Here is a 22809-nt window from a genome sequence, read left to right as displayed (position 1 = left end):
TAAATGGTTACAACCTAGGCCTCAGAAAATGTTGCGAGATGCCCCCACCAGCAGGCTGAGAGGACCACATCCTCCGCTTGGGTGGCTCCAGACAGCACTGGAACTCAAACTCAGACTGCTTATGCGGTAACCCTACTAGTGCAACGCCAACTAGGGTATTCTCGCGACCACATGATTTTACTGAGAATTTAACCACGTGGAAATTTTTTTTAAGTAGCCATCCGTCACTTAACCTATGGAAACCACACTTGCAGGATCATACTGCGCTGTCTTGTCTTGGCTTTTGCTGCCAGTTCTCTCACTAGAATAAACAAAACTACCTACTTTTGACAATGTCTATTTTAAAATCTATTTGGCTTTACACAAGCAATAACCTACACTTTACACAGTGTCTCAAAAGAGATTGTGCTAAAGGCAGTATCCAAACTGTATATGTTGTAAAGTTTGACAGAAAGCCCAAACTACCTGAACTCTTTTAGGGAAACCATGATTGGTTAAAACAGAAAATGTAAATTCCTTACACAAAGACTTTACTCCCACGGTGACTTTATTAAGTGGCAGAGCAAATTTTTTTCGTCTGCTCAAAAAGGGGAAGTAAATTTAAAGCTATCACCTACTTCACCTTGCTTTAACCAAACATTTGATACAATTTTCATTATGATTACCTTGTGATTAAAATGGTAAAGTATGGCATAGATTATAGTATTAAGTGAATTTGCAATTGGCAAGACCATCAAAATTAAATAGCAGTTCTCTAGTGCAATACCACAGTTCCCTGTTTTGGGACCTGGTTTGTTCAGTACTTATCAATAATTTAAGTAAAACTACAGAAACATAAAATATTAGATGTGTAAATGACAAAGCCCACATTTTTATTTAACATGCTAGGTAGCAGGCTCCAAATTCACAATTATCTCAACAAAATGATGAAGTAGAGCAGAGATGTAAATATAAACTCCCAACAATTGAGTTTTTAAAATTAATCACACAGTGGTGTCTTGGATTGGGTCCTGGGACAGAAAAAAGGCTATTAGTAGAAAAAACTGGTGAAATCTGAATAAAGTCTGGAGATTAACAGTAACAACCAATGTTGGTTTCTTAGTTTTGATAAATGTTCTGTGGTAATGCAGGATGATAACATCAGGGGAAACAAACTAGGTGAGGCATATATGGGACTCTTACCTATCTTCACAACTTGTCTATAAATCTAAAGTTATTCCAAAATAAAAGTTTATTTGCAAAAAAGAAAAAATAACGATGCAATACAGTTTAAAGGAGATCTTCCTAAAATATATTTTATATTTAAAAAATCAGGTGATGACTCAGTTCTCATGGCTGGTCAGTGAGAGTGGGGGCAGGGGTGTCCCACCGCTGTGCCCAGGCATGGGCAGGGCTGAGGATGGTGCCTAGTAACAGGACCCTGGCCTCTGGCTGTCACTCCTGTTTTCTGCCGTTTTATATATACACATATATACGTACATATATATACACGTTTGCTTTTTTATGATATAATTTACCCTTTTAAAATGTACAATTCAGTGGTTTTTAGTAAATTCACAAGGTTGCACAACTATCATCACTATTTAATTCCAGAACATTTTCATCAACCCCCCCCAAAAAAAGCCCATACCCCTTAATTAAAGGTTACTCCCTATTCCCCCCTCTGCCAGCCTCTGGCAAATACCAATCAACTTTGTCTCTATGGATTTGCCTATTCTAGACATATCATATAAATGGAATCATACAAAAAAAAAATATATATATATATATATATATATATATCAGGTAATGTTTGTTTACCATAATCCAGAACTACAAATGGAGCTGCTGAAAGTAACTGTGATCTTCCAAACAACTGTAATAATAAAAGTTCCCTTTTGGTGGGACTTCCCTGGTGATGCAGTGGTTAAGAATCCGGCTGCCAATGCAGAGGACACGGGTTCATGCCCTGGTCCTGGAAGATCCCACATGCCGCGGAGCAACTAAGCCCGTGCACCACAGCTACTGAGCCTGTGCTCTAGAGCCCGCGAGCCACAACTACTGAGCCCCCGTGCCACAACTGCTGAAGCCCGCGTGCCTAGAGCCTGTGCTCTGCAACAAGAGAAGCCACCGCAATGAGAAGCCTGCACACGCTGCAATGAAGAGTAGCCACCGCTCGCCACAACTAGAGAAAGCCCGTGCACAGCAACGAAGACCCAATGCAGCCAAAAATAAATAAATTAAAAATAAATAATAATCAAAAAATTTAAAAAGTTACCTTTTATTGGCTGCTTACAGTAGACCAATCCAGTAACTCACTGCATCCTCACAACAATCTTAAGAGATAGACAGTATTGTGCCCATTAGCTAGATGATGAAAGGGACAACATTCCCCCGTTTACACCACTCTGATCATCTAGTCCAAACGTATCAATTAAGGAAACTAGGAAATTTAGGAAACAAGGTGACTTTATCTCTTGGGTCACATTAATAAAAGTACACTATAGGTGAAGAAACCAGTCTTTTATGCATCCGCGGCCATAATATGTTTAATTTTGGTGAAAACACTTTAAAGCTATAAACTGTCTGCGAGGGAGAATGGCATGGGAAAATCCAGGTCAAGAAACAGCTGTAGCCCACCACCAGTCCCTCCCATCAGGAAACCTGCACAAGCCTCTTAGATAGCCTCATCCACCAGAGGACACACAGCAGAAGCAAGAAGAACTACAATCCTCAAGCCTGTGGAACAAAAACCACATTCACAGAAAGACAGGCAAGATGAAAAGGCAGAGGACTATGTACCAGATGAAGGAACAAGATAAAACCCCAGAAAAACAACTAAATGGAGATAGGCAACCTTCCAGAAAGAATTCAGAATAATGATAGTGAAGATGATCCAGGACCTCCTCGGAAAAACAACGGAGGCAAAGATCAAGAAGATGCAAGAAATGTTTAACAAAGACCTAGAAAAATTAAAGAACAAACAAACAGAGGTGAACAATACAATAACTGAAATTAAAACTACACTAGAAGGAATCAATAGAATAACTGAGGCAGGAGAATGGATAAGTGACCTGGAAGACAGAATGGTGGAATTCACTGCCGTGGAACACAATAAGGAAAAAAGAATGAAAAGAAATGAAGACAGCCTAAGAGACCTCTGGGACAACATTAAACGCAACAACATTCACATTATAGGGGTCCCAGAAGGAGAAGAGAGAGAGAAAGGACCAGAGAAAATATTTGAAGAGATTATAGTCAAAAACTTCCCTAACATGGGAAAGGAAATGGTCACCCAAGTCCAGGAAGCACAGCAAGTCCCATACAGGATAAACCCAAGGAGAAACACGCTGAGACACATAGTAATCAACTTGGCAAAAATTAAAGACAAAGAAAAATTATTAAAATCAACAAGGGAAAAACGACAAATAACATACAAGGGAACTCCCATAAGGTTAACAGCTGATTTCTCAGCAGAAACTCTACAAGCCAGAAGGGAGTGGCATGATATACTTAAAGTGATGAAAGGGAAGAACCTACAACCAAGATTACTCTACCCAGCAAGGATCTCATTCAGATTTGATGGAGAAATCAAAAGCTTTACAGACAAGCAAAAGCTAAGAGAATTCAGCACCACCAAACCAGCTCTACAACAAATGCTAAAGGAACTTCTCTAAGTGGGAAACACAAGAGAAGAAAAGGACCTACAAAAACAAATGCAAAACAATTAAGAAAATGGTCATAGGAACATACATATTGATAATTACCTTAAACGTGAATGGATTAAATGCTCCAACCAAAAGACAAAGGCTTGCTGAATGGATACAAAAACAAGACCCATATATATGCTGTCTACAAGAGACCCATTTCAGACCTATGGACACATACAGACTGAAAGTGAGGGGATGGAAAAAGATATTCCATGCAAATGGAAATCAAAAGAAAGCTGGAGTAGCAATACTCATATCAGATAAAATAGACTTTACAATAAAGAATGTTACAAGAGACAAGGAAGGACACTACATAATGATCAAGGGATCAATCCAAGAAGAAGATATAACAATTATAAACATATATGCACCCAACATAGGAGCACCTCAGTACATAAGGCAACTGCTAACAGCTATAAAAGAGGAAATCAACAGTAACACAATAATAGTGGGGGACTTTAACACCTCACTTACACCAATGGACAGATCATCCAAAATGAAAATAAATAAGGAAACAGAAGCTTTCAATGAAACAATAGACCAGATAGATTTAATTGATATTTATAGGATATTCCATCCAAAAACAGCAGATTACACTTTCTTCTCAAGTGTGCACAGAACATTCTCCAGGATAGATCACATCTTGGGTCACAAATCAAGCCTCAGTAAATTTAAGAAAATTGAAATCATATCAAGCATCTTTTCTGACCACAACGCTATGAGATTAGAAATGAATTACAGGGAAAAAAACGTAAAAAACACAAACACATGGAGGCTAAACAATACGTTACTAAATAACCAAGAGAGTACTGAAGAAATCAAAGAGGAAATCAAAAACTACCTAGAGACAAATGACAATGAAAACACGACGATCCAAAACCTATGGGATGCAGCAAAAGCAGTTCTAAGAGGGAAGTTTGTTGCTATACAAGCCTACCTCAAGAAACAAGAAAAATCTCAAATAAACAATCTAACCTTACACCTAAAGGAACTAGAGAAAGAAGAACAAACAAAACCCAAAGTTAGCAGGAGGAAAGAAATCATAAAGGTCAGAGCGGAAATAAATGAAATAGAAACAAAGAAAACAATAGCAAAGATCAATAAAACTAAAAGCTGGTTCTTTGAGAAGATAAACAAAATTGATAAACCATTAGCCAGACTCATCAAGAAAAAGAGGGAGAGGACCCAAATCAATAAAATTAGACATGAAAAAGGAGAAGTTACAACAGATACCGCAGAAATACAAAGCATCCTAGGAGACTACTACAAGCAACTCTATGCCAATAAAATGGACAACCTGGAAGAAATGGACAAATTCTTAGAAAGGTATAACCTTCCAAGACTGAACCAGGAAGAGATAGAAAATATGAACAGACCAATCACAAGTAATGAAATTGAAACTGTGATTAAAAATCTTCCAACAAACAAAAGTCCAGGACCAGATGGCTTCACAGGTGAATTCTATCAAACATTTAGAGAAGAGCTAACACCCATCCTTCTCAAACTCTTCCCAAAAATTGCGGAGGAAGGAACACTCCCAAACTCATTCTATGAGGCCACCATCACCCTGATACCAAAACCAGACAAAGATACTACAAAAAAAGAAAATTACAGACCAATATCACTGATGAACATAGATGCAAAAATCCTCAACAAAATACTAGCAAACAGAATCCAACAACACATTTAAAGGATCATACACCATGATCAAGTGGAATTTATCCCAGGGATGCAAGGATTCTTCAATATACGCAAATTAATCAATGTGATACACCATATTAAGAAATTGAAGAAGAAAAACCATATGATCATCTCAATAGATCCAGAAAAAGCTTTTGACAAAATTCAACACCCATTTATGATAAAAACTCTCCAGAAAGTGGGCATAGAGGGAACCTACCTCAACATAATAAGGGCCATATATGACAAACCCACAGCAAACATTATTCTCAATGGTGAAAAACTGAAAGCATTTCCTCTAAGATCAGGAACAAGACAAGGATGTCTACTCTAACCACTATTATTCAACATAGCTGAATATTCAACATATTCAGCATAGTTTCCTAGCCACGGCAATCAGAGAAGAAAAAGAAATAAAAGGAATACAAATTGGAAAAGAAGTAAAACTGTCTCTGTTTGCAGATGACATGATACTATACATAGAGAATCCTAAAGATGCCACCAGAAAACTACTATAGCTAATCAATGAATTTGGTAAAGTTGCAGGATACAAAATTAATGCACAGAAATCTCTTGCATTACTATACACTAATGATGAAAAATCTGAAAGAGAAATTAAGGAAACACTCTCATTTACCATTGCAACAAAAAGAATAAAATACCTAGGAATAAACCTACCTAAGGAGACAAAAGACCTGTATGCAGAAAAGTATAAGACACTGATGATATCTCTTGTAAAAATAAAATACAGTGTGTGTGTGTGAAAAAAAAAAAAAAGACACTGATGAAAGAAATTAAAGATGATACCAACAGATGGAGAGATATACCATGTTCTTGGATTGGAAGAATCAATCTTGTGAAAATGACTATACTACCCAAAACAATCTACAGATTCGATGCAATCCCTATCAAATTACCAATGGCATTTTTTACAGAAGTAGAACAAAAAATCTTAAAATTTGTATGGAGACACAAAACATCCCGAATAGCCAAAGCAGTCTTGAGGGAAAAAAACAGAGCTGGAGGAATCAGACTCCCTGACTTCAGACTATACTACAAAGCTACAGTAATCAAGACAATATGGTACTGGCACAAAAACAGAAACATAGATCAATGGAACAAGATAGAAAGCCCAGAGATAAACCCACGCCCCTATGGTCAACTAATCTATGACAAAGGAGGCAAGGATATACAATGGAGAAAAGACAGTCTCTTCAATAAGTGGTGCTGGGAAAACTGGACAGCTACATGTAAAAGAATGAAATTAGGGTGTTACACTCCCTAACACCATACACAAAAATAAACTCAAAATGGGTTCGAGACCTAAATGTAAGACCGGACACTATAAAACTTTTAGAGGAAAACATAGGAAGAACACTCTTTGACATAAATCACAGCAAGATCTTTTTTGATCCACCTCCTAGAGTAATGGAAATAAAAACAAAAATAACAAATGGGACCCACTGAAACTTCAAAGCTTTTGCACAGCAAAGGAAACCATAAGCAAGATGAAAAGACAACCCTCAGAATGGGAGAAAATATTTGCAAACAAATCAACAAAGAATTAATCTCTAAAATATATAAACAGCTCATGCAGCTCAATATTAAAGAAACAACCCAGTCCAAAAATGGGCAGAAGACCTAAATAGACATTTCTCCAAAGACATACAGATGGCCAAGAAGCACATGAAAAGCTGCTCAACATCACTAATTATTAGAGAAATGCAAATCAAAACTACAATGAGGTATCACCTCACACCAGTTAGAATGGGGATCATCAGAAAATCTACAAACAAATGCTGGAGAGGGTGTGGAGAAAAGGGAACCCTCTTGCACCGTTGGTGGGGATGTAAATTGATACAGCCACTATGGAGAACAGTATGGAGGTTCCTCAAAAAACTAAAAAGAGTTGTCATATGATCCAGCAATCCCACTCCTGCGCATATATCTGGAGAAAACTATAATTCAAAAAGATACATGCACCCCTACGTTCATAACAGCACTACTTACAATAGCCAAGACATGGAAGCAACCTAAATGTCCTTCAGGAGATGACTGGATAAAGAAGATAATGGTATATATACACAATGGACTACTACTCAGACATTAAAAAAAAAAAAAATAATGCCATTTGCAGCAACATGGATGGACCTAGAGATTATCATACTAAGTGAAGTCAGTCAAAGACAAATATCATATCCCTCATATGTGGAATCTAAAAAAAGATGATACCAATGAACCTATGTACAAAACAGAAATAAGACCCGCAGATAGAAAACAAGTGTATGGTTACCACAGGGGTATGGGGTAGGGGGATAATTTAGGAGTTTGGCATTAACATATACACACTTTCACATAAAAAGTAGGGTATTTTCCAAACATGGTCACCATAACATCTCCCCTCCCACATGCTCTTACTACAACATGATGGTGACACTCCTCTCACCTAGAGTTGGGGTCTATGGAATGAGCCAGTGACTACAGCCGAAGTGACATTATATGAATTCCAAAGCTGAGTCCTATAAAAGGTAATAAGGCTTCTACCTGGTTCCCTTGGGATACTCACTCTTGGAACCTAGCCGCCATGCTACAAAGAAGCCCAGGCCACATGGAACGGTCACAGGTAGGTGTTCCAGCTGAGGTCCCAGCTGACAGCCAGCAACAATTGCCAGACAAATGTGTGAGAAAGCCTTCTCGATAACTCCAGGCCCTATCATGGTCTGACTGCAACTGAGAAATCCTGAGCAAGAACTGCTCTAGCTGAGCCCAGGGGACCCCCCGAGCCATGAGAGATGATAATTCCTGGGGTGATTGAGAGGCATTTAGCATAGAAAACTGGGACGCCCTCCATCCTCTCCCCGCTCACACACACCTGAAGCCAGCCAGGGCCTGCTACACAGGTGGTGCTACTCCCAAGTCACTTTTGTTCACAAGCCATATTCCCACACACACAACCGCACTCCCCCACCAATATCAGCCTATTCAGGGAAACTGAGGCCTCCCACCTGTGCACAGAGAGGTCTCTATCATGGCCAGGAAAGACTTCAACATTTTGTAGCAACAGCCTTGTATAGTGTGTTGATCAAAGACAGACAGCAGAATCAACCCATCATGGACACTTGGCCTTCAACAACTGACCTCTGGGCTCTCCTGATCCCTGACATTTTTAAAAAAGCTTTTTTGAGATATAATTCATATACTATAACATTCCCCTTTTTTTTTTTTTTAAAGTATTTATTTATTTATGGCTGTGTTGGGTCTTCGTTTCTGTGCGAGGGCTTTCTCTAGTTGCGGCAAGCGGGGGCCACTCTTCATCGCGGTGCGCGGGCCTCTCACTATCGCGGCCTCTCTTGTTGCGGAGCACAGGCTCCAGACGCGCAGGCTCAGTAGTTGTGGCTCACGGGCCTAGTTGCTCCGCGGCATGTGGGATCTTCCCAGATCAGGGCTCGAACCCGTGTCCCCTGCATTGGCAGGCAGGTTCTCAACCACTGCGCCACCAGGGAAGCCCAACATTCCCCTTTTTTTAAAAATTTGTTCTTTTGTTTTTTTTTGGCTGCGTTGGGTCTTCGTTGCACACAGGCTTTCTCTAGTTGCAGTGAGCAGAGGCTACTCTTTGTTGCAGTGCGCGGGCTTCTCATTATGGTGGTGTGTCTTGTTGTGGAGCACGGGCTCTAGGCACGCGGGCTTCAGTAGTTGTGGCTCGTGGGCTCAGCAGTTGTGGTGCACGGGCTTAGTTGCTCCGCAGCATGTGGGATCTTTGGCTAGAACCCGTGTCCCCTGCATTGGCAGGCAGATTCTTAACCACTGCACCACCAGGGAAGCCCAACATTCACCCTCTTTGAAGTATACAAGTCAATGGTTTTGAGTACATCTACAGTTGTGTAACCATCACTAAATTTTAGAACATTTTTAATCACTGCTTTCTCTATGGCTCTGTCTAGTCTAGACATTTCATATAAATGGAATCATACAAAAAAAAAGAAAAATAGGGCTTCCCTGGTGGCGCAGTGGTTGAGAATCTGCCTGCCAATGCAGGGGACACGGGTTCGCGCCCTGGTCTGGGAAGATCCCACATGCCGCGGAGCAACTAGGCCCGTGAGCCACAACTACTGAGCCTGCGCGTCTGGAGCCTGTGCTCTGCAACAAGAGAGGCCGCGATAGTGAGAGGCCCGCACACCGCGGTGAAGAGTGGCCCCCGCTTGCCGCAACTAGAGAAAGCCCTCGCACAGAAATGAAGACCCAACATAGCAATCAATCAATCAGTCAATAAATAAATCTTTAAAAAAAAAAAAAAAGATACCCAGGGACTTCCCTGGTGGTCCAGTAGTTAAGACTCCAGGCTTCCACTGCAGGGGGCACGCAGGTTCAATCCCTCGTCAGGGAATTAACATCCCGCATGCTGCGTGTTGAGGCCAAAAACAAACAGAAACGACAAAAAAATAGATAACCAACAAGGACCTACTGAATAGCACAGGGAACTAACCTCAATATTTTGTAACATCCTATAAGGAAAAAGAGTCTGAAGGATATATATAACTGAATCACTTTGCTGTACACCTGAAACTAACACAACACAGCTGTAAATCAACTATACTTCAATTAAAAAAAAAAGAAACAGCTGTAGGAACTGAAAGTGTTTAGCTCAGATGTGACTAGGAGGTATTCATTGGTGTCTTCAAGTAAATTAGTGGTTCTTACAGAAAAGAGAATGACATTGTTTAATTATTCCAAGAGAATAGCCTAGGTATGATTTTAAATTACCAGCAGTCAAGTTTAAGTAAATATCAAGAAAAAATTTCATCCAGCAATGGAATGATTTAGGAGCCTCTCTCCATGCCTCAGTCTGTCATCTGTAATAGGAGTATAGTATCTGCCCCTACAAAGACTGTTGAGGATTCAATAAGATGTCTCTGCCCTCCAATATGATAACCACACACATTGATGAAGTAATCAAGCAAAAATTTCAATGAATATATTCAAAGTTGATCTGAGTAGCTTAGATTAAAAGGCTTTAAGGTTTTCTTAGACTTCTCTGATTCTATGTAATTGTTATGAGGCCAAGGTAAGCCTCATATATGGAGATGTCTAAGTAGTGCAATGTTTTCACATCCTCTAATTCAGTAACTTCTACTTATCCTTCAGATCTCAGCTATTCCTGACAAACACCATCTCTAGCCAACCTAAGTTATGTCCCTCTCACTCTTCTCCCTCATAGTATCCTTCTCTTTCCCTTCAGAGCATCACAACTCACAATTATCTACTCATTCAGTTAGTATCCAGCTCCCCCAGTGTATTATATAAACTCAAAGGGCAACTGTGTCCATTTTGTTCACAACACTATCCCCAGTGCCTGGGCACAAGTGCCCTACAGAATCTCAGTGTAACACTCATCTAGTCAAATTAATTTTCTTCCTTGAAAAATTAATATCAAAATAAAATTTAAAATTTCACTTAATCTATTACTAACAGTTCATCCACTTTGCAAAAACAGTTCAGCAGTTTCTTACAAAGGTAAGGTATATGCTTGCCAACGACTAAGCAATCCCACTCCTAAGTATTTAAACAAGTAAAATGAAAACCTATAGTCACACACAAACCTGTATGTGCATATTTATAGTTTATTCGTAATTAATCCAAAACTGCAAACAACCAACATCCCTCAGCTGTAAACAAACTTACAGTCATTAAAAGGGAACAGATTACTGATATATGCTAAACAGATGAATCTCAAATGCATCATGCTAAATGAAAACCAGACTCAAGAGGCTACACACTGTATGAATCCAGGTATGTGACATCGCTGCAAAACAAAATTATAGGCACAGAATATACAGGTCAGTGGTCACCAAGGGTTGGAGGTAGAGGAGAGGGGTCGACTACAAAGGGGCACAGGGGAATTTGGGGGAGGGGGAGGGGTGATGGAAGTACTCTATACCTTGATTGTTAACTGTATTTATCAAAACTTGCAGGGCTTCCCTGGTGGCGCAGAGGTTGAGAATCTGCCTGACAATGCAGGGGACACGGGTTCGAGCCCTGGTCTGTGAAGATCCCACATGCCACGGAGCAACTAGGCCCGTGAGCCACAACTACTGAGCCTGCGCGTCTGGAGCCTGTGCCCCGCAACGGGAGGGGCCGCGATAATGAGAGGCCCGCGCACCGCGACGAAGAGTGGTCCCCGCTCGCCGCAACTAAAGAAAGCCCTCGCAGAGAAGCGAAGACCCAACACAGCCAAAATAAATAAATAAATAAAGTAAACAATGCCTTAAAAAAAAAACATTAAAAAAAAAAAAAAACTTGCAGAACTACACTTTAAGAGTGAATTTCAGTGTTACCTCAATAAAAAAATGGGGAAAACTTCTAAATCTCTTGCTTACTAAGTTTTCTAATACTCTTTGCTTACTTGTAATTATTGTAACATTAACAGTTTTCTAATACTTTTGCTTACTTGTAATTATTGTAACATTAATTTAACAGTATCTTTGTTGTCATGGTGTCTTTCCCACGGAGACCACAAACTGAGCTCTGAACGCTTAGAGATCCACGGGCCTGCTTGAGGGCTGTCCAAGGTAAATGACAATGTCACTACTTATTTCACTCATTTCTGATGACTGCAGGACTACAGCATAACCTTCTATTTAGAAAAGAACAAAGCCACATGACCTTTTCAAGGTTTCCACTGCATCAGAGGTCAGTGACCTTTCAGGAGCCATGTGGCAATTTCCTAACAAAGAAAGTTTTCTTTTTTCTAAATCACTATCAACTGAGCAAGCAATGTAAAACCTCAATTGTAGTTTTAACTAGTCATGGAAGTTCCCAGAGGCTGGCAAATAACAGAGGACTCTGACGCCACCTGGGTGAGAGAACTATGGGTTTAGAAGTGAAGAAAGAACACAAGCCACGAAATGCAAAACCAGATGAGGAAAAGAAAATTTCAGGAAGGTTAAAAAAAAAAGGAAAATCCATCTTACTCCTCCCTCTTGTCTCATGAAGGCGCATGCTCTCCTCCCCCAGTCACAGGACTGAGCACTCATGCTGTTCACTCCCTTCAAGACACAGGTCCTAACTCTGTGATGTAACTTTAATTCTCAACTTACTGTACTTACTTCTGCAGCATTTCACGACGACAAACATCTACAGTCAATGGATAACATGAAAGGGCATCTTGACACACAAGAAATCAGTTGTCACCCCTTTTCTAGAGTTGCCCATTTCAGGAATTGTGAATATACATACAGCCAGGAACAGCTTCTTTTTGAGCTCAGTACTCAACTCAGTGGAAAAGTTAACCAAGGTAAATACATTTTAATAAAAATAAAACCCACAGTCCTGTCCTGGTTAGTATTCAAGATTTTTACACCGCATTCTGCAAATTAATGAAAATCAAGAGCTCTTCACCACTTAGGCAGTCAGCCTTTGTTGGGCAGATCAGACAGAACTCAAATAACCAGATGAACTGCTCTTGTTCTTGAAAAAACTGCATCTTCCAAAATTGCATCTAACATCAGACCTCAAAGTCAGCCTCCTAGTGTGGCAATTTATTATTAACACTTTCCAACAAGATTTGTAAGGTGTAGTCAATTTACACTTTTGCCTAAAAAAGCACATTTAAAACAAATACTCAAAAAACTAAGGTAAAACTAAGGTGATTTCAGTTGTTTTGAGGGCCATGGGGGAATATTTAAACATCAGTCTCCAGTTAAAACATTTTGAAATTACCACACTGAAACAGATTAATTAGTTCAGAGTAAATTGTGTCATCCAGATAGCTGAGCTCTTGACGCATCCGAGATTCGTGAGATAAATTATCAATAACTGAATTAACTGTAGGAGAATTATAAGCATAAAAGTATTGAGTTCTGACCTAGCCAAAACTCACTTATTCTAGACTGCCTATTTTGGGAATAAAGGGTGAGTAATCACAATACTTTAAAAATGAGATACACATTACTGGCAACTTGTTAAAACTCCTGAACCAAAATGCCTTTCTCTCTTCATATTCTGAAATCACACCAGAATTCCTGGCAACAAATTTCAACGAGATTCCATTTGAGAGTCCTTACACTGCTATTTCAACAGCTGACCAACGTAGAATGTGGTTTAGGGACTTTCTCTGGTGGTCCAGTGGTTGAGACTCTGCGCTCCCAGTGTAGGGGGCACACGTGCCGCAACCAGAGATCCCACATGCAGCAACTGAAGATCCTGCATGCCCCAGCTAAGACCCAGAGAAGCCAAATATTTAAAAAAATAAAATGTGGTTTAAGGTCAAGCACCAGTTTGCTTTATAAATCTGCTGGGCAATCAGCTCATATACATAGAAAGGCAATTAGTGGAAAAAACTCAAGTGAGCAAAACACTCCTTTATCCAGAACCTAGAAATCCATGTTTCAAACTCATCTGTAGTGACCAGCAGGTGGTGCTCAAAGAAATTATGTCCAGACTAGAATCCATGGAGTACGCAAACTGCCCTGTTCTCCCCTTCCTACTCTTCCATTTAATGAAAAGCAGTTTTCTGCAGTGAAACCTTCATTGTGGGGAAGTCACAAATCCCTTGATAAATCCTACAGCTGTTAGATTTGTGTGTATCAGCTACCATTTATACTACCCAGCAATGCTTAGAAATCCTATTGTCTCTAATCTTTATAGTAAACACCATTACTTGTCAAAACATTAAGGGGCAAGCTGGGGACAAAATCTTTTAATCATTTAATTTTAGAGCCCTTACCAATGGCCTCATGTGTAAGTGGGAAGGCATTTTACCCAGGAAAATTCAAAAAGGAGAAAAAAAATGCTCCAATTGCAGTGAATTCACCTGTGTACACCTTACAGGATGCTTTCTATTAGCAAAAAAAGCCTATAGGATATGTATCTCGTGATTTCACCAGTTCCAGCTACCTTAATTTCTCCTTCATATCCTAAAATCCAAGGTATCAAATACAGAATTAGACTGTTTCCTCAAATGCACAAGTGTTTAGATTCACCAAACATCAAAACCAGGTATTTAGACAGATGTCAGTTATACCCTAGATCAATTACTATTAACTGCGACCACCTAGTTTTTCCCCTTTGTGACCAGTCCCTTGCAATTTACAGGTTACCAAATTATCCATTATTATAGTTAAGAGCTATTTTTACCCTGCCGAAATGTCAAATTTCAGCAACTTTCAAATTAAAATCTTCCAATGTTCCTTTCCAGTAGGTATTTATTAAAAAGGCACTTAACTTTATTAAACATTTTCAAACTAGAATTTAAGCTTCTCCTACACTCAGTCCCAAATGGACCTTAGTATTTATCACCATACCTCTTTAAACTGTTTTAATCTCCAGTGTGGCAATATTCTGTTCTTCTCTTCACCCAACCTTGCTCATTAGATTAAAATTCCTATAGAAAGTGAATTTCTATTTAAGTGACAGGAAACACACTTAGCTTCCAGCATCTTTTATTTTTCCTAGAATCTGGATACAGTAACTCTAGCAGGGCAATGCTCGATACTATTCAGGCTTCACATTTTAGGTTAATTACCTGAATATTGTAAATGTGAATGCACTTTCCCATAACTGGGAAACTAAAGTTTGATGTAATTCATTTACTCAATACTTATGTAACCATACAAAATTTTATATGCAACATGAGCTTTCATATTATAGAATTTGACCTTCTTACAAACTAGCTTACATAAGTTACTTTGCTTATCCGTCCTAACCTGTGAAGTGTTGTACCAACGCCTTTCTATGATGTACTTAAACAGGTGAATTCTACTTACACAAGGGTAAGAAACCTGAAGCTCCAACCCAGAAATATAAAATTCTTTTGTTTCAGCAGACTTAATACCAGAAATAGATTATGGGCAACTCTTACCTAAGTAGTTGGTACTACAGGAAGTTACAGTGTTGACCAAAAGAAAACACAGGCTTCTCATTAAACTTTTTTAATGGGTCTCAAATTCTGTGACAGATTTTTGGTCAAGTTGTTTCCATTAAAAAGTACTGATTTTAAAAACTAATAACTTAAAACTGCCACACACAAAACAAATGGTCCACAACACGTTCTCCTTTCCTTCTGAAGGTTTTACGATGCATTGTTATCATTAACCAGTCTTTTGCTATTAAACTTAAATGGCCAATTGAGACAAACAGTTCTGAGACCGTTCTTCCACCACTGATTAAGACTGGGGTGGCAGGTACTGGGGATAATATTCATTTAGCCCTCTGAGCTTTCTGGGCAGACTTGGTGACCTTGCCAGCTCCAGCTGCCTTCTTGTCCACTGCTTTGATGACACCCACAGCAACCGTCTGTCTCATGTCACGAACAGCAAAGCGGCCTATCAAAACAAATATTACCATTAGAAACACTTTTTTTCCCCCAAACCTTTAGAAAAGTTTTTAATTACACCAAAAAAGCATCCTTACCCAGAGGAGGATAGTCCGAGAAGCTCTCAACACACATGGGTTTGCCAGGAACCATATCAACGATGGCAGCATCACCAGATTTCAAGAATTTGGGGCCATCTTCCAGCTTTTTCCCAGAACGACGGTCAATCTTCTCCTTCAGCTCAGCAAACTTGCAGGCAATGTGAGCTGTGTGACAATCCAGCACAGGTGCATAGCCGGCACTGATTTGGCCTGGATGGTTCAAGATAATCACCTGGAGAGAAGACTTGCATTTAGTGAGTCTCAAGGACACTTAAAGACTTACAGCAGTGAATAAAAACCTGTCACTTCAGTGTTACCTGAGCTGTGAAGCCAGCTGCTTCCATCGGTGGGTCATTTTTGCTGTCACCAGCCACATTGCCACGACGAACATCTTTGACAGACACGTTCTTGACATTGAAGCCCACGTTGTCCCCAGGAAGGGCTTCACTCAAAGCTTCATGGTGCATTTCAACAGACTTCACTTCAGTTGTCACGTTGACTGGAGCAAAGGTGACCACCATGCCAGGTTTGAGAACACCAGTCTCCACTCGACCCACAGGGACAGTGCCAATACCTAAAATGTTTACAGCACATAATAAATACCTTGTACGAAGGGACAAGACGTCATAACAACCCAGACAAGTTCTGATCGTAACGTTCAACTTACCACCAATTTTGTAGACGTCCTGGAGGGGCAAACGCAAGGGCTTGTCAGTTGGGCGAGTTGGTGGCAGGATGCAATCCAGAGCTTCAAGCAGTGTGGTCCCACTGGCATTGCCATCTTTACGGGTGACTTTCCATCCCTTGAACCACGGCATCTAAAACACAAGACTGTCAGTGTTACCATCAAACATACCCCCTTCCGGGACAATCCTAAAACTCCTGAAAATCACTTACGTTAGCACTTGGCTCCAGCATGTTGTCACCATTCCAGCCAGAAATTGGCACAAATGCTACTGTGTCGGGGTTGTAGCCAATTTTCTTAATGTAGGTGCTGACTTCCTTTACAATTTCCTCGTATCTCTTCTGGCTGTAGGGTGGCTCGGTGGAATCCATTTTGTTAACTCCAACAATGAGCTGTTTCACACCCAGAGTGTAGGCCAGAAGGGCATGCTCACGGGTCTGCCCATTCTTGGAAATACCTGCTTCAAATTCACCAACACCAGCAGCAACAATCAGGACAGCACAGTCAGCCTTTGAAAGAAAACAAGGCCACATCCTGTTAAACAAAAGCTCTTCAAAAGGAGAAACTCATGGCTTTGCCAATGCAGAAGATAGGCCCAGAGTTATTTTCAGGAGTTTTTAATCCTACAAACCTGGGATGTGCCTGTAATCATGTTTTTGATGAAGTCTCTGTGTCCTGGGGCATCAATGATGGTTACATAGTACTTGCTGGTCTCGAATTTCCATAGGGAGATATCAATGGTGATACCACGCTCGCGTTCAGCTTTCAGTTTGTCCAAGACCCAGGCATACTTGAAGGAGCCCTTCCCCATCTGAAAGGATTAAGAATGGTTACTTGGTAACTAAAACACAACCAAACCCCAGCAAGAAACCCCTTCCCCCCACTTATTCGGAAGAAATGCTGCATTCCACTCGATACCGCTACACTTGGGCACGTTCACCTTTTTCTTGCAAGTTCGCGTTCCATGACTTGACGGCAAACTCCGCAACGTACCTTAACTAGTGCAAGTCGGATCTAGACCAGGGGCCCGCTTCTGGAAAACTACCACCTAACGTACTTGCTGACACGCTCCTTACACCATCCTGTCGTTTCACATACCTCGGCAGCCTCCTTCTCGAACTTTTCAATGGTTCTCTTGTCGATCCCACCACACTTGTAGATCAGATGGCCAGTGGTGGTGGACTTCCCCGAATCTACGTGTCCGATCACAACGATGTTGATGTGGGTCTTCTCCTTTCCCATTTTTGCTTAGGTTTGGCGGTGGTTTTCACGACACCTACATTGGGACGGGGGGTGGGGGGGGAACCCCTTCAGATCACCGTCCCGGAGGCTCGGGAAGAAGCCACGATCCCCACTGCAAGGAGCATTACAGCCGGCGCCAAGCTGACCCAACTCTGGTCTCCAACCATCGAACGTGGCGGGAACACTCCCCCATCGCGGGGAAGGGCCCCCCCTGGAGCCGCGAGGAACCGAGGAGCCAGGACAGCGCCCGTCCGCCGCGGGGTCACAGGAAGCAGCGCCGGGCAGGCACCGGCCCGGTGCCTTTGTGTGGGTGACTCACCCGCCGCTCCCCTCCCGGGCCGCCGCGTCCTCCATTTTGAGGCCGTGCAGCGGGGCCGGGGAGCGGCCATCTTTCCGCGCACGCAACTGGTGCCGGGCGGGGCGGCGCTCGGCTCGCCCTGCCGCCCGGCCGCGGCTCGCGGGCCCCGCCTCGCCCCAACGAGGCTGCGCCGGCATGTGCGCCGGCCAGGCGGGCCCGCCGCCCTCCGCGCCTCGCGGCCCCCCCTCCCCCCCGAAAACCGACGAGCGCCAAAAAGCCCGTCCTGTCATAGACCCCGGCCAGCCTCGGCTGCACCGCACAGGACGGAAAAAACCCGCGGCCGTTTGGGGTAAATAGCGGGGACGAACGAGGCGGGCGAGAAGGCGCGGCGGGATCCCCACGCAGCCGCCACAGCGCCCCTGCCAGGCCTCCACCGAAGCACGAGGCCAAGGGGTTTCGAGAAACCGCCAAGGCCTCGAACCCTACCCGCACCCAAAATTCGGCATCAAGAACATGGGGAGGGGGCCCAAGGGCCCGGAGGGCCAAGAAAGGCACGCAAAGGCCGCGGCCGCCCGCCGAGGCCAGGCCCACGGAAGCCACGCCCGGAACTCACCTGTGTCCTGGCGACAAACCCGTTGCGAAAAAGAACGTTCACGGGGACTACGGCACTTATATATGGTCCTCCCCCACCCTCGGGAAAAGGGCGGAGCCAGCACACGACACCACTTTCCCAGTTTACCCCGCGCCACCTCCACCAGGCACCCATTCGATCGCCGTCCCCTCCCCCCATTTCTCGGGGACCGTGGGCGATGTGCGCTCAGCCCACTGACGAGCGCACGGTGTCTCGCGCATGCTCCTCTTGACCCAGAGGATGACGAGAGCGTGTGGGACGGGGGGCGGGGACGAGCGCTCCCTCGGCTCCAGGTTCGTGGGAGTTTATCGACGGTCCCTGGGATTCCCCCGGGCAGAGGCGAGTCCTCCTTTTGTATGAATTACTCTCAGCACAGCTGGGGTGGGGGTGGAGCGGCGAGGAGGCGGCCCGGCGGGGACGTCCAGAATCTTCCCTGTACCGTTCGTGGTTTAACTGGAAAGGCGGACCGAGGTTGGAGTATTCCTTCACCCGCGGTCCATCTCCCGTCCTCAGCCTTGCCGTCTCGCAGGCCCGGGGCCAGCCCCTCGAGCCGCTTCCTCTGCCGGCGCTGTCTTCTCCCCCGCCCCCGCCCGCCGCGCCCCTTTCGGCTGGAGAGGAGTACAAGGCCCGTCTTTGGCCCGGGAATCGCGCGAGTGGTTCAGTTCCGAGGCCAAGAGCCCGCCGAATATGCTCCTGGGCTGGCCTCTTGGCTTTCTCCGTCCAAAGCTTTTATTCGAAGTTCGTATCACACATTCACACCATGTGGTACTCCAGACGTCCAGTTTTTCAGTTTAGAATAGACTTCAGTGCTACAGTTTGCTTTACTTCTAACTCTAGTGTTATTACATTAACGAGACCCTGAGTGTGTGTCTACTCTCCTGGTACATTTTTTCCAGTGTACACTCATGTGATTGCAAGCATGAAAAACCTAAAAAGAATTTCTCAAATTCAGTCTTTCCACGTGATCTCATGTAGAGACAAAGATCCACAAGCATCAGCAAGCTTATCCAGCCGGTTTACTATCCCCAACACTTGCTGTGAAATCACTGCTTCTCAAAAATGGCCTACCCCATTCAAATAAATAGCTTCATTTTCCGTCATCCTATTGATTATAACTGCATTTTAGGCATAAATCTAGGGTGAGACTGGATAAGGCATTTTCGCTTTGGCAATCAGGGCAGACAGACTCAGAAATACTCCTGAAGGAAGAAGAACCTTTATTTTTAATGAGCTTAATTACTAGATAATTATGTCTCTTCTTCCACGTGTAGAACATCACGGCAACTTTTTGAGCCAATCTGTTAACAAATATTTGAGAATACTATGTGTCCAGGGCTAAGTGAAGAACTGTGGCTTGTGCAAAAGAAATACCGCCTTTTGGACAGGAACCCACAATCAAACTGAAAGAGGAAAACTAATATATAAAACAGTGGGAAGCAGTTAAAGGCAAATTTGTATGGTGTTACTTACTTTCTATTTTATTGTAGAATATAGCTCTTCCAGTCCTAGCTTTCAGTCACTTCTCACAGCCCAAATGCCCTTTTTTCTTTTTAAAAGAAAGTCTTTTTTTTTTAAACTTTTTTTTTAAAATTTATTTATTTATTTTTGGCTGTGTTGGGTCTTCGTTTCTGTGCGAGGGCTTTCTCTAGTTGTGGCAAGCGGTGGCCACTCTTCATCGCGGTGCGCGGGCCTCTCAGTATCGCGGCCTGACGTTGCGGAGCACAGGCTCCAGACGCGCAGGCTCAGTAGTTGTGGCTCACGGGCCTAGTTGCTCCGCAACATGTGGGATCTTCCCAGTCCAGGGCTCGAACCCGTGTCCCCTGTATTGGCAGGCAGATTCTCAACCACTGCGCCACCAGGGAAGCCCTAAAAAAAAGTCTTTTGTTATAGCCTTCCTATATCTTCTTTTACCATCCTTTGTAGATACAAACGTCTAAAATTAAGGTTTTTCTTTCTTCATTAGGAGTTTGTAGCCTTGTTTTAACTTTGAGATAGTTTTCATGAAAGAAACTAGGCCATATAAAGTTTCCCTAGAAATACATATAACTAATCTTTTTCTAGCAACAAAAGCCTTTTCTTTTCTTTTTAAATTTATTTATTTTCGGCTGTGTTGGGTCTTCGTTGCTGCAGGCGGCTTTCTCTAGTTGCGGCGAGCGGGGGCTACTCTTCGTTGCGGTGTGCAGGCTTCTCCTTGTGGTGGCTTCTCTTGTTGCAGAGCACGGGCTTCAGTAGTTGTGGCACGTGGGCTCAGTAGTTGTGGCTCACGGCTCTAGAGCACAGGCTCAGTAGTTGTGGTGCATGGGCTTAGTTGCTTCACGGCATGTAGGATCTTCCCGGACCGGAGCTCGAACCTGTGTCTCCCGCATTGGCAGGCAGATTCCCAACCACTGCGCCACCAGGGAAGTCCAAGCCTTTTCTATAAGGTCTATATTGCTAGCTTTTCTCCTTTCACAAATTCTTTTTTCACAATGCATTTTCCTAGTGCCCTTACCCAGTCATACGCACGTGGAATGAGATTATCTTGATATGCTAGTCCATGTTTGTAATACGATAAAGATGTAAGAAGTACCAGTGAAAATCAATCACTAGCAATAGAACAATGCAAATTACCTCATCTCTTATTTATTAACTTGGAAATATTAATTAGTGGCTAATCTCTTGGAACTAGATTCCCACAATCAGCCAAATCTGTATATCACAGTAATATTAACTGCACAGTGTTATTTCAAATTAAGATTAGGGTGCCATGCTAGTTTTATTATTTTCCATGCTTCTTTACCATGCTTTCTTTCCATACACCTCAAACGGTTTAGGTTTGTACATTATTGGAGATAATACTAACAGGACTGGCAACATTTTGAAAACTTAACCAGTTATTTAGTGACAGGAGGGAAAGAAGCAAAACCCAAAGAAACCAAGAGTTGAATATTTCAAAGTTCGACATGAAATCCAGAATTGTAGTTAACATCTAACCTAAGAAAGAAAAAGTCAAAATGAAAACGGATGTTGGTAAGAGGAAAGCATCCCACGTTTAGAGAAAAGTGAGAGAAGCGATCTCTGTAAAATACAGACAATTCATTGAAAGTTGTCCCCAAGGCCCTCTGCCTGCAGATAAGCGTATACACTTAAAATACCTTATAGAGAATCCTTTTTCCAAACAGCACCTACGGAACAGCAAAATTCTACATCACTCCTTGATTCGTACGTAAGTAACCTCCTGAGCGCCACTGACGGGGTGCTCTTACTCATGTTGCGATAACGGCCGAGACTCTTGGGGAGTCGAGGGATCTCGGGCCATACAGTGCGTTAGGGTCAGCCGGTGGCCACACGCCGTTTCCCCGGGCAGCGCTCACATTTGTGCTCTCGGTGGGACGGGAGCGCGGCGGGAACGCGCGTCGCAGGGAAGCCCGGCGCGGCTCGGGGCGCACCCGCGTGGCGAGGAAGGACGGCAGCGGCGGCGCCGGCACTGCGGGCCGAGCCCGCGCCGTCCTTCCCCCGCGCCCGCGCCGTCCTTCCTCCGCGCGCGCTCGGACACCTGTGGGGCTGCCGGGCTGGCGGCGGCGGCGGCGGCGGGCGGGCTCAGCTCACTGGGGACCGCCCCGCCCCCGGCCACGCCCCCTCCTTGAGGTCACTCTCTTTGGTCCTCCGACTGCGGAAGGAAGCGCCCGAGAGGAGGCCGAGAACCCCACGTGGCTTGGGGTGGGGGATGGTTTTCGTCACCGTGGCGTGGCCTCTAAAAGGTTCCCCAGACCCTATGTTTGGAACGTAATCCTAGAGCATTTTTTTCCCATGACGTTACAGCAGTTACAGTGTGCTTTTTACTAACTTAGACGTTAAACCGGTAACAGTAACATTGTTGAGACTTGTAAATGTGTTTTGGGATCGTAATCTAAGGTCGTATTTTGTTTAAGATTTTCCTTAAAGTTGTTTGTACCATCTAGAGTAGCAAACTGTTAAAATACATTGTAGTAAACATCTTCGCGACCCCTTTTAGGGGAAGAAAAAAAAAAAAGATCTTGGTAATAACCGAATAAATTTACTCAGTAAAAGGGTGAACAGTTCTTTGGTATCTGTGCAGTAATTGTGGTTCACCAAGCATCTTTCAGCATTGGCTGATCACTCTGTTTTGGGCCTAATTTAGAGCTGCTTTAAGTAATTAACATTTTGCTGTGGC

The 22809-nt window shown here is 43.0% G+C and overlaps 1 protein-coding gene across 2 annotated transcripts; it reads right to left on the bottom strand.

The window, feature by feature from the left end:
- Positions 1-15279: 15279 nt before the first annotated feature.
- Positions 15280-22060, bottom strand: EEF1A1 (eukaryotic translation elongation factor 1 alpha 1). Of its 2 annotated transcripts, none has more exons than XM_036871249.1 (8): positions 21770-22060; positions 17563-17740; positions 17096-17275; positions 16677-16973; positions 16447-16597; positions 16097-16353; positions 15777-16011; positions 15280-15688 (listed from the first exon to the last, which is right to left on the bottom strand). In XM_036871249.1, the coding sequence occupies exons 2-8, from the start codon at positions 17704-17706 to the stop codon at positions 15564-15566; spliced, it is 1389 nt and encodes a 462-aa protein (XP_036727144.1). In that variant the 5' UTR covers positions 17707-17740; positions 21770-22060; the 3' UTR covers positions 15280-15563. The 2 variants fall into 2 exon arrangements, with proteins under 2 accessions (XP_036727144.1, XP_036727143.1); XM_036871248.1 differs by lacking the exon at positions 21770-22060 and adding an exon at positions 18618-18703.
- Positions 22061-22809: the final 749 nt, after the last annotated feature.

The sequence above is a fragment of the Balaenoptera musculus genome, chromosome 12, assembly GCF_009873245.2.
Source record: "Balaenoptera musculus isolate JJ_BM4_2016_0621 chromosome 12, mBalMus1.pri.v3, whole genome shotgun sequence".
Lineage (NCBI taxonomy): Eukaryota > Metazoa > Chordata > Mammalia > Artiodactyla > Balaenopteridae > Balaenoptera > Balaenoptera musculus.
Note: the sequence above shows the minus strand (reverse complement) of the source record. Positions and strands in the feature narration are given on the sequence as shown.

Bases quoted from the DNA above. Each gene is read 5' to 3' on its own strand.
- EEF1A1 (XM_036871249.1), bottom strand. From the start codon at position 17,706: ATGGGAAAGGAGAAGACCCACATCAACATCGTTGTGATCGGACACGTA. The intron at 16,598-16,676 runs GTAAGTGATTTT...CTTGTGTTTTAG, and splicing joins TGCTGGAGCCAAGTGCTAAC to ATGCCGTGGTTCAAGGGATG. The intron at 16,354-16,446 runs GTAAGTTGAACG...TAAACATTTTAG, and splicing joins GGACGTCTACAAAATTGGTG to GTATTGGCACTGTCCCTGTG.